This window comes from Bufo bufo, chromosome 11 (genome assembly GCF_905171765.1).
Source record: "Bufo bufo chromosome 11, aBufBuf1.1, whole genome shotgun sequence".
Classification (NCBI taxonomy): Eukaryota; Metazoa; Chordata; class Amphibia; order Anura; family Bufonidae; genus Bufo; species Bufo bufo.
In genome coordinates this window covers 50003404-50020731 of record NC_053399.1, presented here as the reverse complement: position 1 = coordinate 50020731, position 17328 = coordinate 50003404, and the positions used below count along the sequence as shown (strand labels likewise).

The following is a 17328-nucleotide window of genomic DNA, read 5'->3' as shown; positions in this document are numbered from 1 at the left end:
AGATTTTAATACAGAGGACCTATCCTCTGGATAGGTCATCAGTATCTGATTGGTGGGAGTCTGACACCTGTGACCCCCACTGATCAGCTGTTTTAGAAGGCAGTGGTGCTCGTCCGGCCTTCTCTCAGCCTTCCCTAGGCCAGTGAGGACACACTCATTGGTCACGTGGCCTAGGCGCAGCTCAGCGCCATAGAGGTGAATGTGGCTGAGCTGCAATACCAAGCACAGCCGCTATACAATGTACAGCGCTGTGCTTGGTAAGCACGGAGAAGGCCGCAGCGCTCACAGTGCTGGTGCCTTCTCAAAAGACCCCCACTGATCAGATAATGATGACCTATAATAATCTGAGGATAGGTCATCAGTATTAAAGTCTTAGAAAAATCTTTTAAAACTTCACCCTTAATGACGAAAACTGCTGAAAATGTTTAATAAAGACCAATTGAAAACAATGCATTTTTGTTTGTTTTTTAATTTCCAAAATGAGTAAAATGCAATAATAAAATATGCCCCCGAAGGTGTTCATAGCCTTTAATTCTTTTTAAAACCTCAGAAATCCTACACTAATAAAGAGGGTACAAGCAAAAGTGTTAGTGGCTGTGCCCACTGTGTCATCAAGGATAACTAAAAGTTGCCACAAACCACATACACGAGTGATGCCGTTCAATTTCTTACCATCTTATAAGACATAGTCTCTCAGTTATAGATTTATAAATACAGCCCCCACGACATGTTTCGGTGCAGCCAGAAGGTCCTAAAGAGGCTGCATGATTTTTTTCTGAAACATGTCAGGGGGCTGCATTCATACATTTTTGAGAAAGTGGACGGCAGCCACTTCTCTACTAATGAGAATGTACAATACCGCAGTATAGTGGTTTTTGACCACTTTGACTTATTCTTGAAGACACAGTGGACATTGCCGCTAACACTTTTACTTTCACCCTTTTAATTAGAGTAGGATTGATCAGGTTTGGTGGAATATTCCATATTGTACTTTAAGAAAAACCAATAAGACAATCCAAACTGAATGAATGCAACTTAGGGAAAGTCATTCAAAGGGCAAATAGTGCACAACAGTGGGGTTCAATGTATCTTTGCGTGCGATGAAGAGCCACCTCATTGGTGCCACACATCCTCCAGTCCACAGGCAGGTCACTAAACCTCCCTACATCTGCATATGTACGAATATAAAAGCAACATAAAACATAACATTAATGTAGTGCAAGATTTTTAGCTGCTCAATGAATATTGAGGGTAAAAGAAGAACAGAAACAAAAACACATATATACTTGGCTGCAACCTTCATGAACCAGCTACAAAGCAGTCATCTGGCAAAGTCTGTACAACTCAACTATATATTGAACACACGGAGAGCATTTATTAACAGATATTATCCTGCTTACATACATAAATAGATTTAGATTTATATATTTATCTCAAATATTCTATACAAGAATATACATATGCACATTAAAAAAAAGAACAGAATTTAAAACAATTGTAGCAAATAGGTTTAATCCTTCATATGGGATTACAAACAGTCCAGATTATTTTACTAAACCTATTTGCCTATTTAAAGCTTTCTCTTTCTCCCCCACTCGGAGTTTATACACATGAGCTATATAGGGCCCCTACACTTGACAGGGGCCATGTTAACTACTGATGTCTATTTACATATATACGGTAGGTCTGTATAAAAGTAGAGGTCTTAGCTTCAGTCAGGAGGGATTAATCTCTGTTTTGTCAGGCAGGTTGTGAGCTTCCGACATGGCATCTCATTATATCGGCGATTGACACATATGGTCACAGCTCAGTTGTTGGTGACACTTGCTTCTTTCTGCCGTAGTTTTTCTTTCTGTAATTTGCAAAGGGAAAAAAATTAAAAATTATTCCATCTTTTGGCACATATAATCATGAGACTGGAAAGATCTTTATGATTTTATTTACTATTGAACCTCTTAAACTCATCACCTGCTTGACAGAGGTCATTGTCACCAGACTCCGAAAATACTAAGAGTTGGTCAAGTTTTTTCTCTAATAGGTTACAGACTTGACATGGTTCCTCGCACCTTAGTGAAAGTGGTTTCGAGCCACCTCCTAATCGCATCCTTGCCTTTCAGACTGGCTGCGGCAGCAGACATAACACAGAGACATCTCCTCGTTAAGGCTGTCTAATGACGTCTTTCTCTCTGTACAAGCTGGATCAGATTCTGTCTGTGCACGAAGACACATTTCAGCCAATACTTTGATGGTTTATACAAGGCTGGGGATATTCACTGGACTGGGGCATCAATTTAAGTAAGCAGACTCAAGCCTCAAAGAATCAATATGATTTGTTTAATTGTTTCTTATATAAATGTGCAACCTGTGATAACGTAAAATACTGTGCAGTCGTTCTCAAGAGTGATTACATGGAAGCTTGGACATATCAGATTGTGACCGGCAGAGTTAGCCTTGGAGGTCCTATAGGATTGTCATTAGTTACTGTGGTTTTACAGACATCTATAGTTGGTCATTGCATTATATAGATTTTGGGATGGCACAGTAAAAGGTCTGGAGATTGTTTTGCCTTGCAGGTTTCATAGCTGGCAGCGAGGAGCAAATTTCTTGAAATTCAGGTTGGATTTGATTCAGACAAATCAATTCCAAATTCGGCCCAAATCGAAAGTGCTCCAATTGCCCTGGATAGTTGTGGATGACCTTCTGGGGTCTCTAAGGACCATACGCAACTAATTTCAAGCTATTTAATGCCAAGCCAGCATTAGCAATCAAAGTAAAAGCAATGTGTATAGTTATGGGTAAACGCATGGCTGCTGGTGATAAACACAAATTTTAAAAGCAAACTGCAATGTAGGATTTTTCGGTATTAAAAAAAAAAAGTAAAAAAAAGTGCAAAATGCCTGCAGATATATATACACAAACACTGCCTGAGGTCTTGTGATTCTCCTACTTTATCTTTCCTGTCTTTGAATCTGAAAAATGGTTGACGCCATTGTGAGAAATTCACCTGAATCAAATCGCCAAAATTTGGAATTCATACTTGAACCAAATTTTGGGAAAAATGTAAGATGAATTCGACTTGTTTTGAATCAATTCACTCATATGTGGTAGCTAGGCTTCCGATCACCTGGTACAAAGTTTTAATTAGCTATAGCTATATAGTTAGGGGCTCATGCGCTAGCCTCAGGGAAGAGAGAAGGAGGGGAAAAAACATGGCTGCAGCCTGAGAGAACAATGCACTGCGTTTTCTATTGTATTCTTCATGGTCTGCAATTGTATAATTGACTAAAAGCAAATAACAGACACATAAGAAGATTATGTTACATTTTGTTGGTTCATTTTGTGCTTTAGGATTCTGGGTTTAGTTGCCCTTTAATGATGTTGCCTTCTGCTGCCACATGGGGAGCTTATCCTGTATGGATTTATTATATAGACTACCATTTTAAAAACAGTCTACACTGAGCTCTTCCTACATAGTAAAAAAAAAAAAATCTACACAGGTTAAGATTTCATAGAGATTTCTTAGGTTAAGTTCATAAAGGTTTTGACGCCTCTATAATCTGGCTACTATCAGTGGCGTGCATATAGGTTTAGTCCAAATTGCAGGTCACACTGAAGGTGCAGCTAGACTAAAGGCAGACCCTTCATTTCAAGTTTTAAAGTAATAGGTTTTTAACTTTTTCTTCATTGTACAATAAAAGATCTGGTGCTCTTGCTTTCTAAATTTGTAAATCTGTAAAATGTTCTACATCTTGCAGACGAAATTCAAATTAATAATGACAAGTCTTTACAACAAGTAATATTTACCAGACTGGCCGCTGGGTTAATCTTTTTAGTTTCCACTTTCTTTTCTGCAGTCAATTTAGTCACAGTCTCCTGAGCCAGACGAAGCCTGAAAAGATAAAAGGTGATTTTAAAAAAATTATGAAAAAAGAAAAATCCTAGTTCAAATCAAAATGCACTTTCCTATGACCAGTAGTCAATTTTTCTGCATCTAGGACCAGAAGTGTACAAAGTTAGCACATAGTCAGTGGTAAGGACACATGCTAGTTCTATACAGTAGTAAGTACACCTCAGGTGGGGTGGAAAATGCTGATGTCCAAGAGGCACAATCTTCATGCCACGTACACAAACCATTTACCACTAAGTGAGAGCCATATCACACAACACACTATACATAACATCTTGTATTATTATTAATAAAACCATCCTTTATTACTGGGAGTGATCTAATAATCCACAAATAAAATTGGCCAACAGCCTGAAAAATTATTTCCACACCATTTTCGAACAGGGGCAAGATGAAGGAGAGGCATAGAAGGCAGTTGCTTAAGGCACCGGGAGATGCAAATAATGGATTTAAAAAGAAATCCTGGAGGGAAGTGAGGGATGGGGCAAGGAGAGTAGCAGAAGATGGTGGACTCAACTACAAATAAGTAGGTTTGGAAAATGACCTTGCATTAAGAACTGTACCTGCATGGAGGGGGTGGAAGCAGGAGTGCACCACCAATGAGGCCAGGTGAGGCGATCACCTCAGACAGCACCAGGTAGGGTTAAGAGGGGGGCAGCCGAAGGGCCATGGGCTGAACGGATGGGGTTAGGTTAAGAAATGGGTATTGGGAATGGCAGGGGGGCCGTTACAGTTTTTGCCTCATGCAGCAGAAAGGCTAGGTGCACCCCTGGGTGAAAGAATATGCTTAGTATGTATTATAGATGAGAACTCTAGGCATTTGCACAGAAGAGAAATGATGAATTAATGACTCCCCATCCCACAACCATCATGTTGCACTTTAGGAATCAAGGAAGGAGAGGCACATAATGAAGACACCTTCTCCTCCCCCAACTTTCTAGCCATCCGTCCAGCAAAATACAGTTTATAGTAGTTTGTGTTTTGCCTATACAATGTTTGCAGCAGAACCCTGCAAAGAATATCATATTCAACTTTTCCTAGTTGCACATCAACATTTCTGTTGTGTTATTTAGTATTCCCGATAACTGAAATAGCTTTTTTTTTTTCTCTATCGCAAAAATACACATAAGACAAATGCAATATTGTGAAGTATTAGAGAAGAGGGCTCACCAAAGCTAAGGGCGCTATCACATCAGCGCTCTCTATTTCTGTTCTTCTGCTCCATTATAAGAGCAGAAGAATGAAAATAACAGAAGTGCCGGATTCGGCACATAACTGACAGGAACGGAGCCTAACAGATTGCATTGGCTATAATCAGATCAGTTTGGTTTCTGTTTGGGAGAACATTTTTTTTAGCAGAGAAAAAAGTCCAGCATGCTACCTCCAACGCAGTTGTGAACATTCCCTTAAGTCTGGCCATTTTAAACTCTGCTTGAATTGTTGTTCATTTTTATAAAAGAAAATAGATGGTAACAAATATAATAAATGCATAGGAAATAAAAAAGGTATAAAGCAAATACAATCCAGGCAAGAAGTAGAAGTGTTATGCAAAATCACCTAGAAATGTCTGCATTAAGTGTGTTGCCACTTTAAAAAAACATCCCCCGCTCCCCTGCTAAACCTTTAGATGTCCCACAGGAGGCTACAGATTCAACTCCAAAGTATTACATGCATCTGGTTACCCTTTTCCCACCACACTGAGTTACACTGCTTAAATCTCTTAATTGATTTATTCAAGTCAATAAAATAAATGCCATGGAGCCCCATGCTGCTTAGTTCCCAGGTTTATGGTGGAACAAGACATTCAGACAACATTAAAGGAAAGAAGCATGGGGACAGGGGAGTGAACAGCATGCAGAAATCAGCACACTTTTTATTAGCGCTATATAATGATATAACTAATACATGGTCATGATGCTGGAGGGTGGCCACCTAGGTGTTAAGCAGTGGTGGTTTATAGAAAAGCAAGATTTTTCACGGTAGCTCTATAGCTTGGTGGATAAAGGGGCAAAGAAAGCCAAGTTATACTTAATGTTGTCTAGTCATCTTGGCAAGGGGTGAGCACTGGATTAATAAAAAAAACGAATCCTTTCAAGTAAACCCTCTGGATTTTTTCAGATGTTTTCATTAGCCTAGAGATGAGATGTACAAACTAAGACCTGAAGAGGAACAGCATTGTAGTGCTTTATAGGGTCTTGTTGTACATTAGACATTTTGCAAAAGTAGCTATAGTGGGGTTCACAGGTAGTAGTTGCACCTGGGCCCTTGTGCCTGAGGGAGCCACATTAGAAGGTACCAGTTTAAAATGGCACATGGTAGGTGGGGTTCTACTACAGATTTCTGCACTGGGCCCAGGAGCTTCTGGTTAGTGTATGCCTCTGAACTGAAGGTATATTGAAAACACTGTCCAGGCCCAAAGGTAGGTTCAATAGGCAAGTGGTACTATGGTGAAATACCACAGGGTAATCCTAGAGAAATAAAGATATAGGACCGCCACTTTAAGATAAACGTCTTTTCTTTAAGCAGACCAGATACCCTTATTAGATTTTCAATTCCAACATATTTGAAGCATACTGGCCATCTTTGTATTAGATGGCTGCCTCCTAGAAGACTGTTCTTCAAAGCAATTTTTCTCCAAGAGGCTATCCCCATTATTTTCTGTTGTCATTGTGGTTGCTACTACTGGCTGCCGTGGTCATGTGTCACGCAACAACCCATCATTACACTCTGTAGACACTGGGAATAATGTAGCATATAGAGTTGCAGCATCTTGCTTTCAGTGCTAGATTTCAGACTGAAGAATTGGACAAAGTCTATAATGAGAAAGGTTATCATATATTCTGTGATCTAATCCTGAATTCAATTAACCTATAACAACAGTATTCATATGGTAGATGAGATATATGGGTCTCAGGGTAATTCCACAAGAGCATGTTAGGTCCTGGATACATGTTCCGTGTGACAGCCACATTTCCCAGACCGAACCCTGCTCCTCTGACCTGAACTCACAGCATCATAGCGATTTTCTGCCCAACTGTGGGTCTACTGTGCAGCACTCAACGCCATAAGCACAGTAAAGTAGATCCACAGTCAGGCAGGAACTCACAGCATCATAAATCATTATCAGGTCAGAGGAGTAGTGTTCGGTTTAGGAAATGCAGCTGTGACACACATGTGAAATTAGTGAAATACATTTTTATTTCTGTTATAGTGGGACACACCCAAAAGGTTTCTGGACACATGGGAGAACAAAGGCCAAGGAGGTGAGCTGGATAATACTACTATATATACACATGTGAAATTAGCCTTAAAGCATATAGTACCTAACCTTTAGGGTCCATTCACACGTCCGTTGTTTCTTTCCTGATCTGTTCCGTTTTTTGAGGAACAGATCTGGACCCATTCATTTTCAATAGGTCCTGGAAAAAAATCTGACATTGAGCTGTCCGATTTTTTTCAGGACCCATTGAAAATGAATGGGTCCAGATCTGGGCCAGATCTGTTCCGCAAAAAACGGAACAGATCAGGAAAAAAAACAACGGACGTGTGAATGGACCCTTAAACATACTTTTCATTAGTCAAAAGTACAGTGTGTGTACATGAGGAATAACAGTTTCTGGCCATTACATGACTTGTATCTGGCATTTTCGCACTTTTCTCCTATGTATGATAGATCTTTAGTCTGCAGTTCTCTCATGTCTGGTTGGTGGAGACAAGTTTCTATCCACTGCAGCCAGAAAGTAGAGGATAATCTGCTTCCTAATTTTCTCCTACTCATTCTGAAGCAGTATCTGGATCATGGAGGACTTCGAGAAGTACTGACCTGAAAGGATATGAATATAGCACTTAGGCTGAAATAGAAACTTGCTATTTATCTACAGCAGACTCTTTGGTGTCTGTCATGGAATCCTGTCTCACTCAGCTTCTGCTCTCTCCTCCCACTCTCCTTTCCATAAACTTGTATGGGATAATGCAATTGGGATCTTCAGAGAGCAGACAGCTGTGCTACTCTCGCCAAGACAGATTTCTTAAGAAAGTCATTTTAGAAAATAAAAGGGGGAGGGGGGCCTTGAGAAACAGCATTTTTATCTGATAAGATATATTAACAGGTTTCTTACAGTCTCTTGTACTGTTAATTTATGCAAAGTTGTGTGAAAAGTTAAAGGTCTTTTACATGGGCTGATCACCACTTCATTTGTTGGTTGATCGGATCTTTTATGTGAGCATAAAAATGCTCGCTATTATAAACAGGGGATGTGCTGTTGACATAAAGTGCATTGAGGATCAATGAAGTAGTAACCATTGTTCGTTCCCCATGCAGCTTCCAATGGCCTGAGTAAAGGCTCTTGATATTAGCACCAATAGGTTTAACTGGTTTATTTACTTCACTTGAGTGGTATATTGTATTATCCTTACATACTGCATATAATTTTTTTTTACCTATGGAAGATTCCAGCTCTATAATTGCTGTAATAAAATAAATTGTTTAACAGATGTGGCCATATACCTGCATTCAATTCCAAAAACACACAGCGATGATAGTGCTGTGCTTAGTGTAATGGGAAATCTGTTACTTCTTATGTTCCTAACCTACACTCAAGTCTGCTCAGGCCACAGAATGACAAATCCCAAGATGGCCAAACATTGATCAGACTGTGACCTGCTACTACTGAAAAAACAAACATCCGGCTTGTTCTGTCCATTCGGAAAGACAGGAGTTTGTGGAGTTTGACTGTTGGGGACCAACATCAGCTTCATTTTAAGTCAGACACCAGAGAAAATGAGAAAAAAAAATAAGATAAGAGGAAAAAAAGCAACCGAGATGGCGGGGGAATCTGTTCCAAATTAGCAGAGGTCTCCTTTCATTTTACTAGCAAGTAATTGGAAGCGGTAAAGAAAAGTGTAACTTATCGGATCTGGCGTGTTTATCTTTTCGTGAGGACAGGCGGCCGCTGGCGGGTTCCCTCTGGAGCCCTGGGGGGTAAATCACCTTCCCTTGATGTCCATTTGATCCGAAAAGAAAACAAAGGCGCCTGTGGAACGAGCCAGTATAATTTGGGCAGCGCAGATGCTGAGTAATGCAAGGAAGGGCCTTGATTGGAAACGTACCTTTCTGTGGAGAAAACTTTGCTCTCTCGTTTCCACACAGCCTTGAAGTCGGTGCTGAATTCGTACCACACCACGAAGAAGGAATTGGGATTGACTTCCTTCTCACCAGACCTTGGCTTGGCTCCAAAAAATCCAATGGTTTCTTCAAAGCTGTGAGTGAGAAGAAGAGTTGTAAACAAAAAAAAACTCCTGATGGACACAATATCCATCCAATCCCTTGAATAATAAAGTCTGAACCCGTACAACCCTTCAAGTTTAACCCTATTGTTGTAATTCCCAATATGTGCATAAAAGTAACAAGCAATCACAGGCACAATTCTTTTTGCTATTTTTTTCTCTTTTTTAGGCCTCCTGCACACGACCGTATGGTTTTGCAGTCCGTTTTAAATGGATCCGTTTTTTGTTTCAGTAGTGTTTCCGTTTCCAATCCGCTTTCGTTCCATTTTGCCGTTCCGTTTTTCTATTTGGTTTCCGTTTGTAATCCGTTTTTTGCGGATAACAAACGTAAACGGAAGCATACAATAATGTTTAAATAGTAAGTACATAAAAAAATTGGGCTGGGCATAAAATTTTTAATAGATAGTTCCGCAAAAACGGAACAGATACAGAAGACATACGTATGCATTCCGTTTTTTTGCGGAACCATGGACTTGAAAGGAGCCACGGATCATTATTTGCTAGCAATAATAGAACATGTTCTATGTTTGAACGGAACAGAAATACCGAAACGAAAGGCATACGGAGTACCTTCCATTTTTTTTGCGGATCCATTGAAATGAATGGTTCTGTTTACGGTCAATATACGGAACGCAAAAAAACGGAATGTAAAACGGAAAAAAAACGTTTGTGTGCAAGAGGCCTTAGGGCTCATGCACATGACCGTATGTATTTTGCAGTCTGCAAAACACAGATCCGGAAAAGATACGGATGGCGTCCGTGTGCATTGCATATTTTGCGGAATGGAACAGCCAGGCCCCTAATAGAACAGTCCTATCCTTGTCCGTTATGCGGACAATAATAGGACATGTTCTATTTTTTTGCAGAACGGACATGCGGATAAACGGAAACAGAATGCACATGGAGTAACTTCAGTTTTTTTTACAGACCACAGTCCCAACACATTTGCTATAATTTACGCCAGAAATGGGCACAAATTATAACTGAAGTCTACGTCACCTATGATTTGACACACCAAGGGCCAGAGTTATGCCTCCAATATAAACTAGATCAACACTGACATATAAAATACCAGTCTTGATAAAAATCTAACCCCCTCCACCCATGTGTCCATATTATCTGAATTGCAGTTTTTAGATGAGATGCCTCAAGAAAAGCACATTCATTTTTATTGATCGGACAGGGAACGATAAATTGAGTTGTACAAGAAAAAGTATAAAAGTTTACCTGATTTGTGCTTTGCTTAGATTATGTTCCTCAGTTTTATGTTCATCTTTGGCTGAAAAAAAAAGCAAAACAGCAGATTATAAAATCAATGATTGACTCATTATTCTTTGCACTGTTGCAGGAAGATTCACACCAACACTATAGCAGGTGGAAAACTGCATGGTTGGGATTCATTTTATAAAATCCATTAACTTTAAAGTAACACCTGGCAACTCAAGCAAAATACTTCAACAGCCAAAATACTAGAAAAGCGGACATGCAAAATACAATACCAGCCACGTGCATCCTGCATTACCCCTTCCACAGGTCCTGTTCTTCTCTGTCAAATGGACAAGAATAGGACATGCTCTATTTTATTTTATTTTTTTGCGCGGCTGTGGCACAAGGGGTGCTAACCGAATATTTTGCAGCTCCATTAAAATGAATGGTTCTGCATCTGATCCCCCAAAAATACAGCTTGGATGCAGACAAGAAATATGGTCGTGTGTATGGGGCTTAACCCTGTAGTTGGAAAGTCTAACTAAGAAGTTGTCTGTTTCTTGGCTAAAAAGTGACTAAATATTCCCTAGCAAAATGGTCATGAGCCACTTTGGAGTCGGCAACAGAGGTAAGTACTTCAATCACTTTCAATACAAATTCCCAAGTGACTCAATAGCGCTGCCCAGTGACCATTTTGTTGGGGGTCACAAGAAACCTCTGACCAGAGGCAAAACTAAAGGCTCCTGGTGCAAAAGTTTAGTTTGGGCCCCCCCCCCCCTTTTCCCTCAGGGCTTTGTGCCTAGGGGTAGGGAAGCACATAGCCTTCATGCTGCCTGAGGCAAAAATTGAAATGGCACCCCTCCCATGCCAAATTCTTGAGCTATCCTCTTCCCTCCAGCCAGAGGTGTAACTTGACCAGCATACACTTTCTATACTACTGGTGTCTTCTTATTCTTCACAAGAGTCTTTGGGGCCATCAGGCTCCTGGGCCTGGTAGCGACTGCTACCTCTGCTCCCCTATAGCTTTGCCCTTGCCTCTGGCTAAAATGGAAGAGGCTGTGCATGCCGGTGTTGTACGAGTGCTTTTTACAGCTGAGAAAAAGCAAATAATAATAAAAAAAAATATAATAATAATCCGACATCTTGGCTACAGTTTGCCAAAAGGAATGTTTTTAGTCCCTGAAATGAAGTAGCTCGATTTCTGGCAAGACCAAAAATTTACATTCTTTTTTTATGGTAGGGCTAGCATTATACAGTGCAAAGAAGCAGCAGCCACATGTACAAAGCTCAGACTTCTTTACTCTAACTTTCAAATTTAATTTTAGCCATAGATTGTATTGGATACAAACCACAGTTTTGCCTGGTATGGTCTCACACTGTGGGCAACAAATGGTAAGGGTACAGTACGACACTGTAGGTACTGCTTTACTTGATATGGACACCGCACTATGCACGGTGGCAAACCGCCTCACGAGAGCATAGAAATGAAAGATTGGCTTCTTATGAATTATTTTGTTTTTCAAGAAAATTTGGAAGAACGTTAACATGAAAATACTGGCACTTCCTGTACTCATGTCCTATGTGTAATTATTTCTGTTCTGCTCAAAGTGATCATAAAAAAAAAAAAAACCTCTTCAACTTATTGGCATCAGGCTCCAGTCATCAGCTATGAAATCTTTGGTCGGCGCCAACTCCCAGATGGATAGCATCATATTTTCTTAATGCTGGCTTTTGACGTTGCCTGGAAAGCCAGTAAGGTGGTTGCCAGTGAGAGAGAACCAATAGTCCTGGTGTACTTTACTCTTCTTATACCCAAGTCACATAGCATGAGAGAGTAGATACAGAGAGAAAAAGCTATACAGAGGTGACCCTACATTCCCTAATGTCAACAATACTTACCTGGCGGTTTATAGTGTATCTGTATCATAAAACTTTGAAAGATTTTGAAAAGGGACAAGATAACGCAATAACCAAATATATACATTTTATCTGTGCTTAATGAAGCTTTATGGCCAATTCTCCATCTGGTCCAATTGTTCTTGCAATCTTATTGATATGACTTATAATCACTATAGTCTATCCAGTCTGCCAATGAAATCACCCAAATCATTTTTCCACAAGATTGTTAAAATAATAAAAATATATATATAAATTCTGTTACTGTAGATTTTTTTCATCTAGTTTTAGAATATTACCATAATTATTCATGATAAAAGTCCTTCGAAGGCTATGTACATCTTCAAAGGCAATTTTTTTTAATGATTGCATTTTACTCATTTTGGGCTAAAATCTTTTTTTTTTTTTTTGATCTTTATTAAAGATATTGAGCCGTTCTGTCACAAAGGGCTAACTCTTTTACTAACTGTGTGACTGGTAACTTCACTAATTTTTCCCACCACTGTCAGTGCCCATTATATTTCAACCCCTTTGGGGATTTCACCAATAACCTTCCCCTTTTTTTCTTTTATTACAATTTCACTTTGTGCCGGTCATCTAATAAAAATTATCTCTAAATTACTAAGAGGTCATAAACACTTATTTAAGCCACATTCTTATCAGTAAGATAAAAACTGAGCTATAAGGAGTGTTTATAATGTCAGACAGCAAAGATAAGGAGCTCGACAACTGCCCAACTGACGGAAAAGAGAGAAAATCTACAGGCTTCTACTACAGCATCTCAGCTATGTATAGAAAAGGGCTCCATATTTTTTTTTTTAATAAAGACCAATTTAAAAATTGATTTTTAGATCAAAATGAGTACAATGCAATAAAAAAAAATGCTCCTGAAAGGTGTACATAGCCTTTAAAATGGGTTTTCTGTTAGAAACCAAAATTATGGTCTCAATTGCTGAGGGCTGAGTTAAAAAAAGAAAAACATGGCTCTCTACTGCTCCCATACTGCCACTGCCTGATCCCCACTACTTTCTGCTTTCTCGTTTTGCTGCAACCAAGGCAGAGTGTGGCAGCGGTCTGGGCAGGATCAGTATGTGATCAGCAGGGATCCATGGGGTGAGTATTGCTTTCCTGTTAATGTTTAAACATCACCCTCAGCAGATTACACCATATTTTTGGCTGGAAAACTCCTTTAAGATGGTGGTCTGTTTTGGACAATCAGCTTTAAACTGCAGAGGCACCTGGCAGCAAGTGATTATTTTCCGTGTGGTGGAACTCAAGGATAATTGAAGCATTATACAGCTTCCATTACAATCAATGGGCTGTCTATGTAAAGCATAGATGTGCCATGTTGAGCTGTTCTTTTGTAGTCATTCTCCTATTTATTTTTCTCTTTTTACTCAGAATTCTATAATAAGGCATATTGAAAATTAGATTTGTACCAGACAGCACCTTTAAATGCTATGGACACCCTCGGGGCAATTTTATTAATGATTGTATTCCATTCATTTTGGACAAAAAAAGTCAGTCTATTTGCAAGCTGTCGCAGTCTGTTTTCTTTGAATCCCATCATCTGAAGGTTCCTGTGTGGCTCTCATCTCTGCTATCTTCACCTCATTACAGCTCAATTTATGTGAAAATGGGATTAAAAGAAAACAGAACTACGACAGCTTGAAAACAGACTGATGTTTAACCGCAGTTTCTCACAAACGGCTGAATTTTTTTTAATAAAGACCAACTGAAAAAATTATTTTCAGCTTAAAATTAAACAAATTCCCTCAAATGTGCATATAGATTTTAAAAGGATTGTCTCACTTCAGCAAATAGCATTGATCATGTAGAGGAGGTTAATACAAGCCACTTCCTAATTTCTATTATCCATCTTGCTTCCTTTGCTGGCTGGATTCATTTCTCCATTACATTATTCACTACTCATTTCCATTTTTACGACCACCCTGCAATCCATCAGTGGTGTTCGTGCTTGTACTCTGGTGACCGGGACCTTGGGAGCGCACATAGACTTGTGTTTTTTCCTATAGTGTGCAAGCATACTGATTGCATTGTAGTGTGGTCTTAACCATGGAAAAAAGCAGTGCATAAAGTGATAGAAAAATGAATCCAACCAGCAAAGGAAGCAATATGAGCAATCATAATACATTAGTAAGTGCCTTGTATTAACTTCCTCTACATAATAAATGCTAATTTGCATGAGACAACCCCTTTACATTATAAAACTGTCTCTTATTCCAGGAAATTTTTCTGGCAAGTGTGTCAAAAGCTCAACAAAACAAGCCACTTTGGTTATATAACAGGACCTGAAAGCACATGAGCAGGTTCTTGAGTAACTTCTAAGGAACTGTTACAAGGTGCCTGAGCATGATCGGCATGTTTCACAACTGTAAAGATCAGTGTCTTCTCCACTTGCATGCCATCTGTCCAAGAAAATCTCCCTCACACAGCACACTTCAAATGCTATTTATGTGTAAGTTGCAACACGGCCAGAACATGTTGTAACAATATGATTCCAATAAAATAACCTCAGAAGAGGAACGGGATGAATTACAAATCTGTAAAGGCTTGGGAAGGCAGCGGAGTGGCAACCACTCGAGAAGGAAGTATATGCCAGAGATTTAAAAAAAAAAAAAGCATTGAGGTATAGAATCATGAGAGTGGAGGGAAACATGAATATGTTAGTAATATTCCAGGATGCAGGCAAACAAACTAAAAAGCTAACATCTCCAAAAACGATGGTGACCTAGAATGTGGACAAGCAGCTCAATGGGAGATGTTTCCCCATAGTCATAGCTGTGTCTGGTTATCATTGGACTCTTGTCAACAGTTATGGTTATCAATGTGGTGTGTGTGTGTGTGTAAATTCTCTAGTCTGGGCAGCTGGCGAAACAACATACTCAATGTCTGAAACAGAACCACTCCATGGTCTGGAATTTTGAGGTTCTAAATAACTGCATTTTTCGGACACCACTCCTCTTACCCAAACTCACAGCATCATGATGACTTATGATGCTTTTAAGTTTCTGCCTGGACCAAGTATAGCAGACCTGCGGTCAGGCAGACGTTCACAGCATCATTATAATGCTCTGAGTTTAGGTTAGAGTAACAGTGTTAGACCTTATTCATGAGTTACTGAATCATAGATTTGCGCTGTCCATGGTCTCCACGGACAGCACACATTCCTACTGAATTTAATGCGTGTATCCAGACTTCTGAGATTTAACACGGTCTGAGATTACACCATGAAAGCATGCCTATTTAGTGTCCATGTTTACGCATCCATCACACCCATTCTAATTTATGGGTCCATGTAAAGACACGAAATTATATGGATAGCATCCATGTTTGTCGTGTTTCTCTGATCATTGCTAGGAAATGCTCCTAAAATAATTTCAGCGGAAGTGGTCTGTGGAATACGGAAAACACGCGGATGCAAAACATTCACAAAGAACATACATGGATCCTTCGCAGAGATCTTCATGGATGAGCCACTGATCATCTGGTCACTGACACAGACGTGTGAATAAGGCATTAGCAGGAAAATACAGCGATCACACGGAATGGGTTTTCTGGACTGAACATGTGTGAGATTAGCCTACAAGAAGATTGGCAAATATTGTTGGATTCAGATAAATTTTAAGGCTGTTATGTGCCACTTCACCAGTCATTACAGTGGTTACCTGTCCCTTCTAGATTAAATTAAAAGAACTGTTAGGCTGGATTCACACATGGAGATAATACAAAATTGCAGATACATGTGGATTATCTGAAGGATACATTTTGCATATTATTAGGTCACTCCCTTCCTTCCCTATAGATGTAAGTTCTTTTAAGAAGGGTATTTATACACTTCCATTTACGTCACTTGACTTTCATTTGTTTTTACTTGTTGCTACGTTTTACTGCCTCTCCTGGTTGTATAGTCAGCGATCCCTGAGGAGCCAGAGCAGAGGATGGGATTGGTAAGTAGTAACTGATGATGATTTTTCACAGTGTGCTCCCATAGACTGTCACTCCATGGCATTGTGCAGTGAAGAAGGGGTACCCTGTATTCCCTTTGGGCGCTCCCTGACTGATGGCAGTCCGGGGGTGGCCCATGATGTTATGTCCATGTGGGTGCTAGGAACGTGATGGAAATGAAAATGGCCAGCAATGTGGTGGTAAGAAAGTCAGAGACCAGGCCAAATTGAAGTTAACAAAAGGAGTTGTACATCCAGAGGTCATCTGTGAACAGTGCAAATTCCTCCCAGATGTCAAGAATGAGCTAAGCAGTTTGTTGCAGAAATGGCCCCCTGTTTACCTTATTCTCTGTTTCTCAGGATCTGTGGCTAACTACTACAATCTGGCTGTAGTGTCCACTAGTCTGGGGGTGCATAGGGGTATCTTATCATGTTTCCCCTTTGCAGCAGCAGGGTCTGTAATGCTTTAAGCTGGGTTTACGTTTCGACTCTCATGACTGCTCCCTAACTCCTCCCTCCCTCCCTACACATAGACTGGCTGGAGTCTTCCTACACTTAGACTGACTGGAGTCTTCTGGAACTAGCTCCAGAGAGGGCTGGGCCAGAATAGTTAATTAAGACCACGCGCGGCTCATGCTGGACAAAGAGTGTGCACTACATTACATTAACATTACCCCTAGGTCTGGGGTACTGCAATATTTCCATATTTCCATAGAATACCTTGGCACTATGTAAATAAAGGATATATATATGTATATGTATATATGTATATGTATATGTATATATAAGAAGATCCCAGGAGGTGGATCGAAACGTTGCGTGTCTGGTGAATAAAGCCTGAATTTATTTTACGCCTTGGAGGTGCCGTGGAATTCTTTTCTGCTACAGATTTGAAGGGGGATCGCCTTCACAGCCGCTGGCACTCGGTCCATATTGTACATACAGCGGTGCTGCCCAATTGCCATATTTGTTTATATATATATATATATATAAAAATAACAAAAGAATGAGGCAGCACTCCAGACGTCAGGTGAAAAAGATAGTGAGATCCTTTATTCCCCTCTG

General features: G+C 39.8%; 1 protein-coding gene across 1 annotated transcript in view; it reads right to left on the bottom strand.

Annotated features, from left to right (window-relative positions):
• Positions 1-280: 280 nt before the first annotated feature.
• FMN1 (formin 1) overlaps positions 281-17328 on the bottom strand; it is a 148513-nt gene continuing 131465 nt past the window's right edge. The window contains 4 exon segments of the mRNA XM_040411763.1: positions 281-1852; positions 3805-3889; positions 9017-9166; positions 10421-10472. Of these exon segments, the coding sequence (XP_040267697.1) occupies positions 1808-1852; positions 3805-3889; positions 9017-9166; positions 10421-10472 (332 nt within the window). The 3' untranslated portion in view covers positions 281-1807.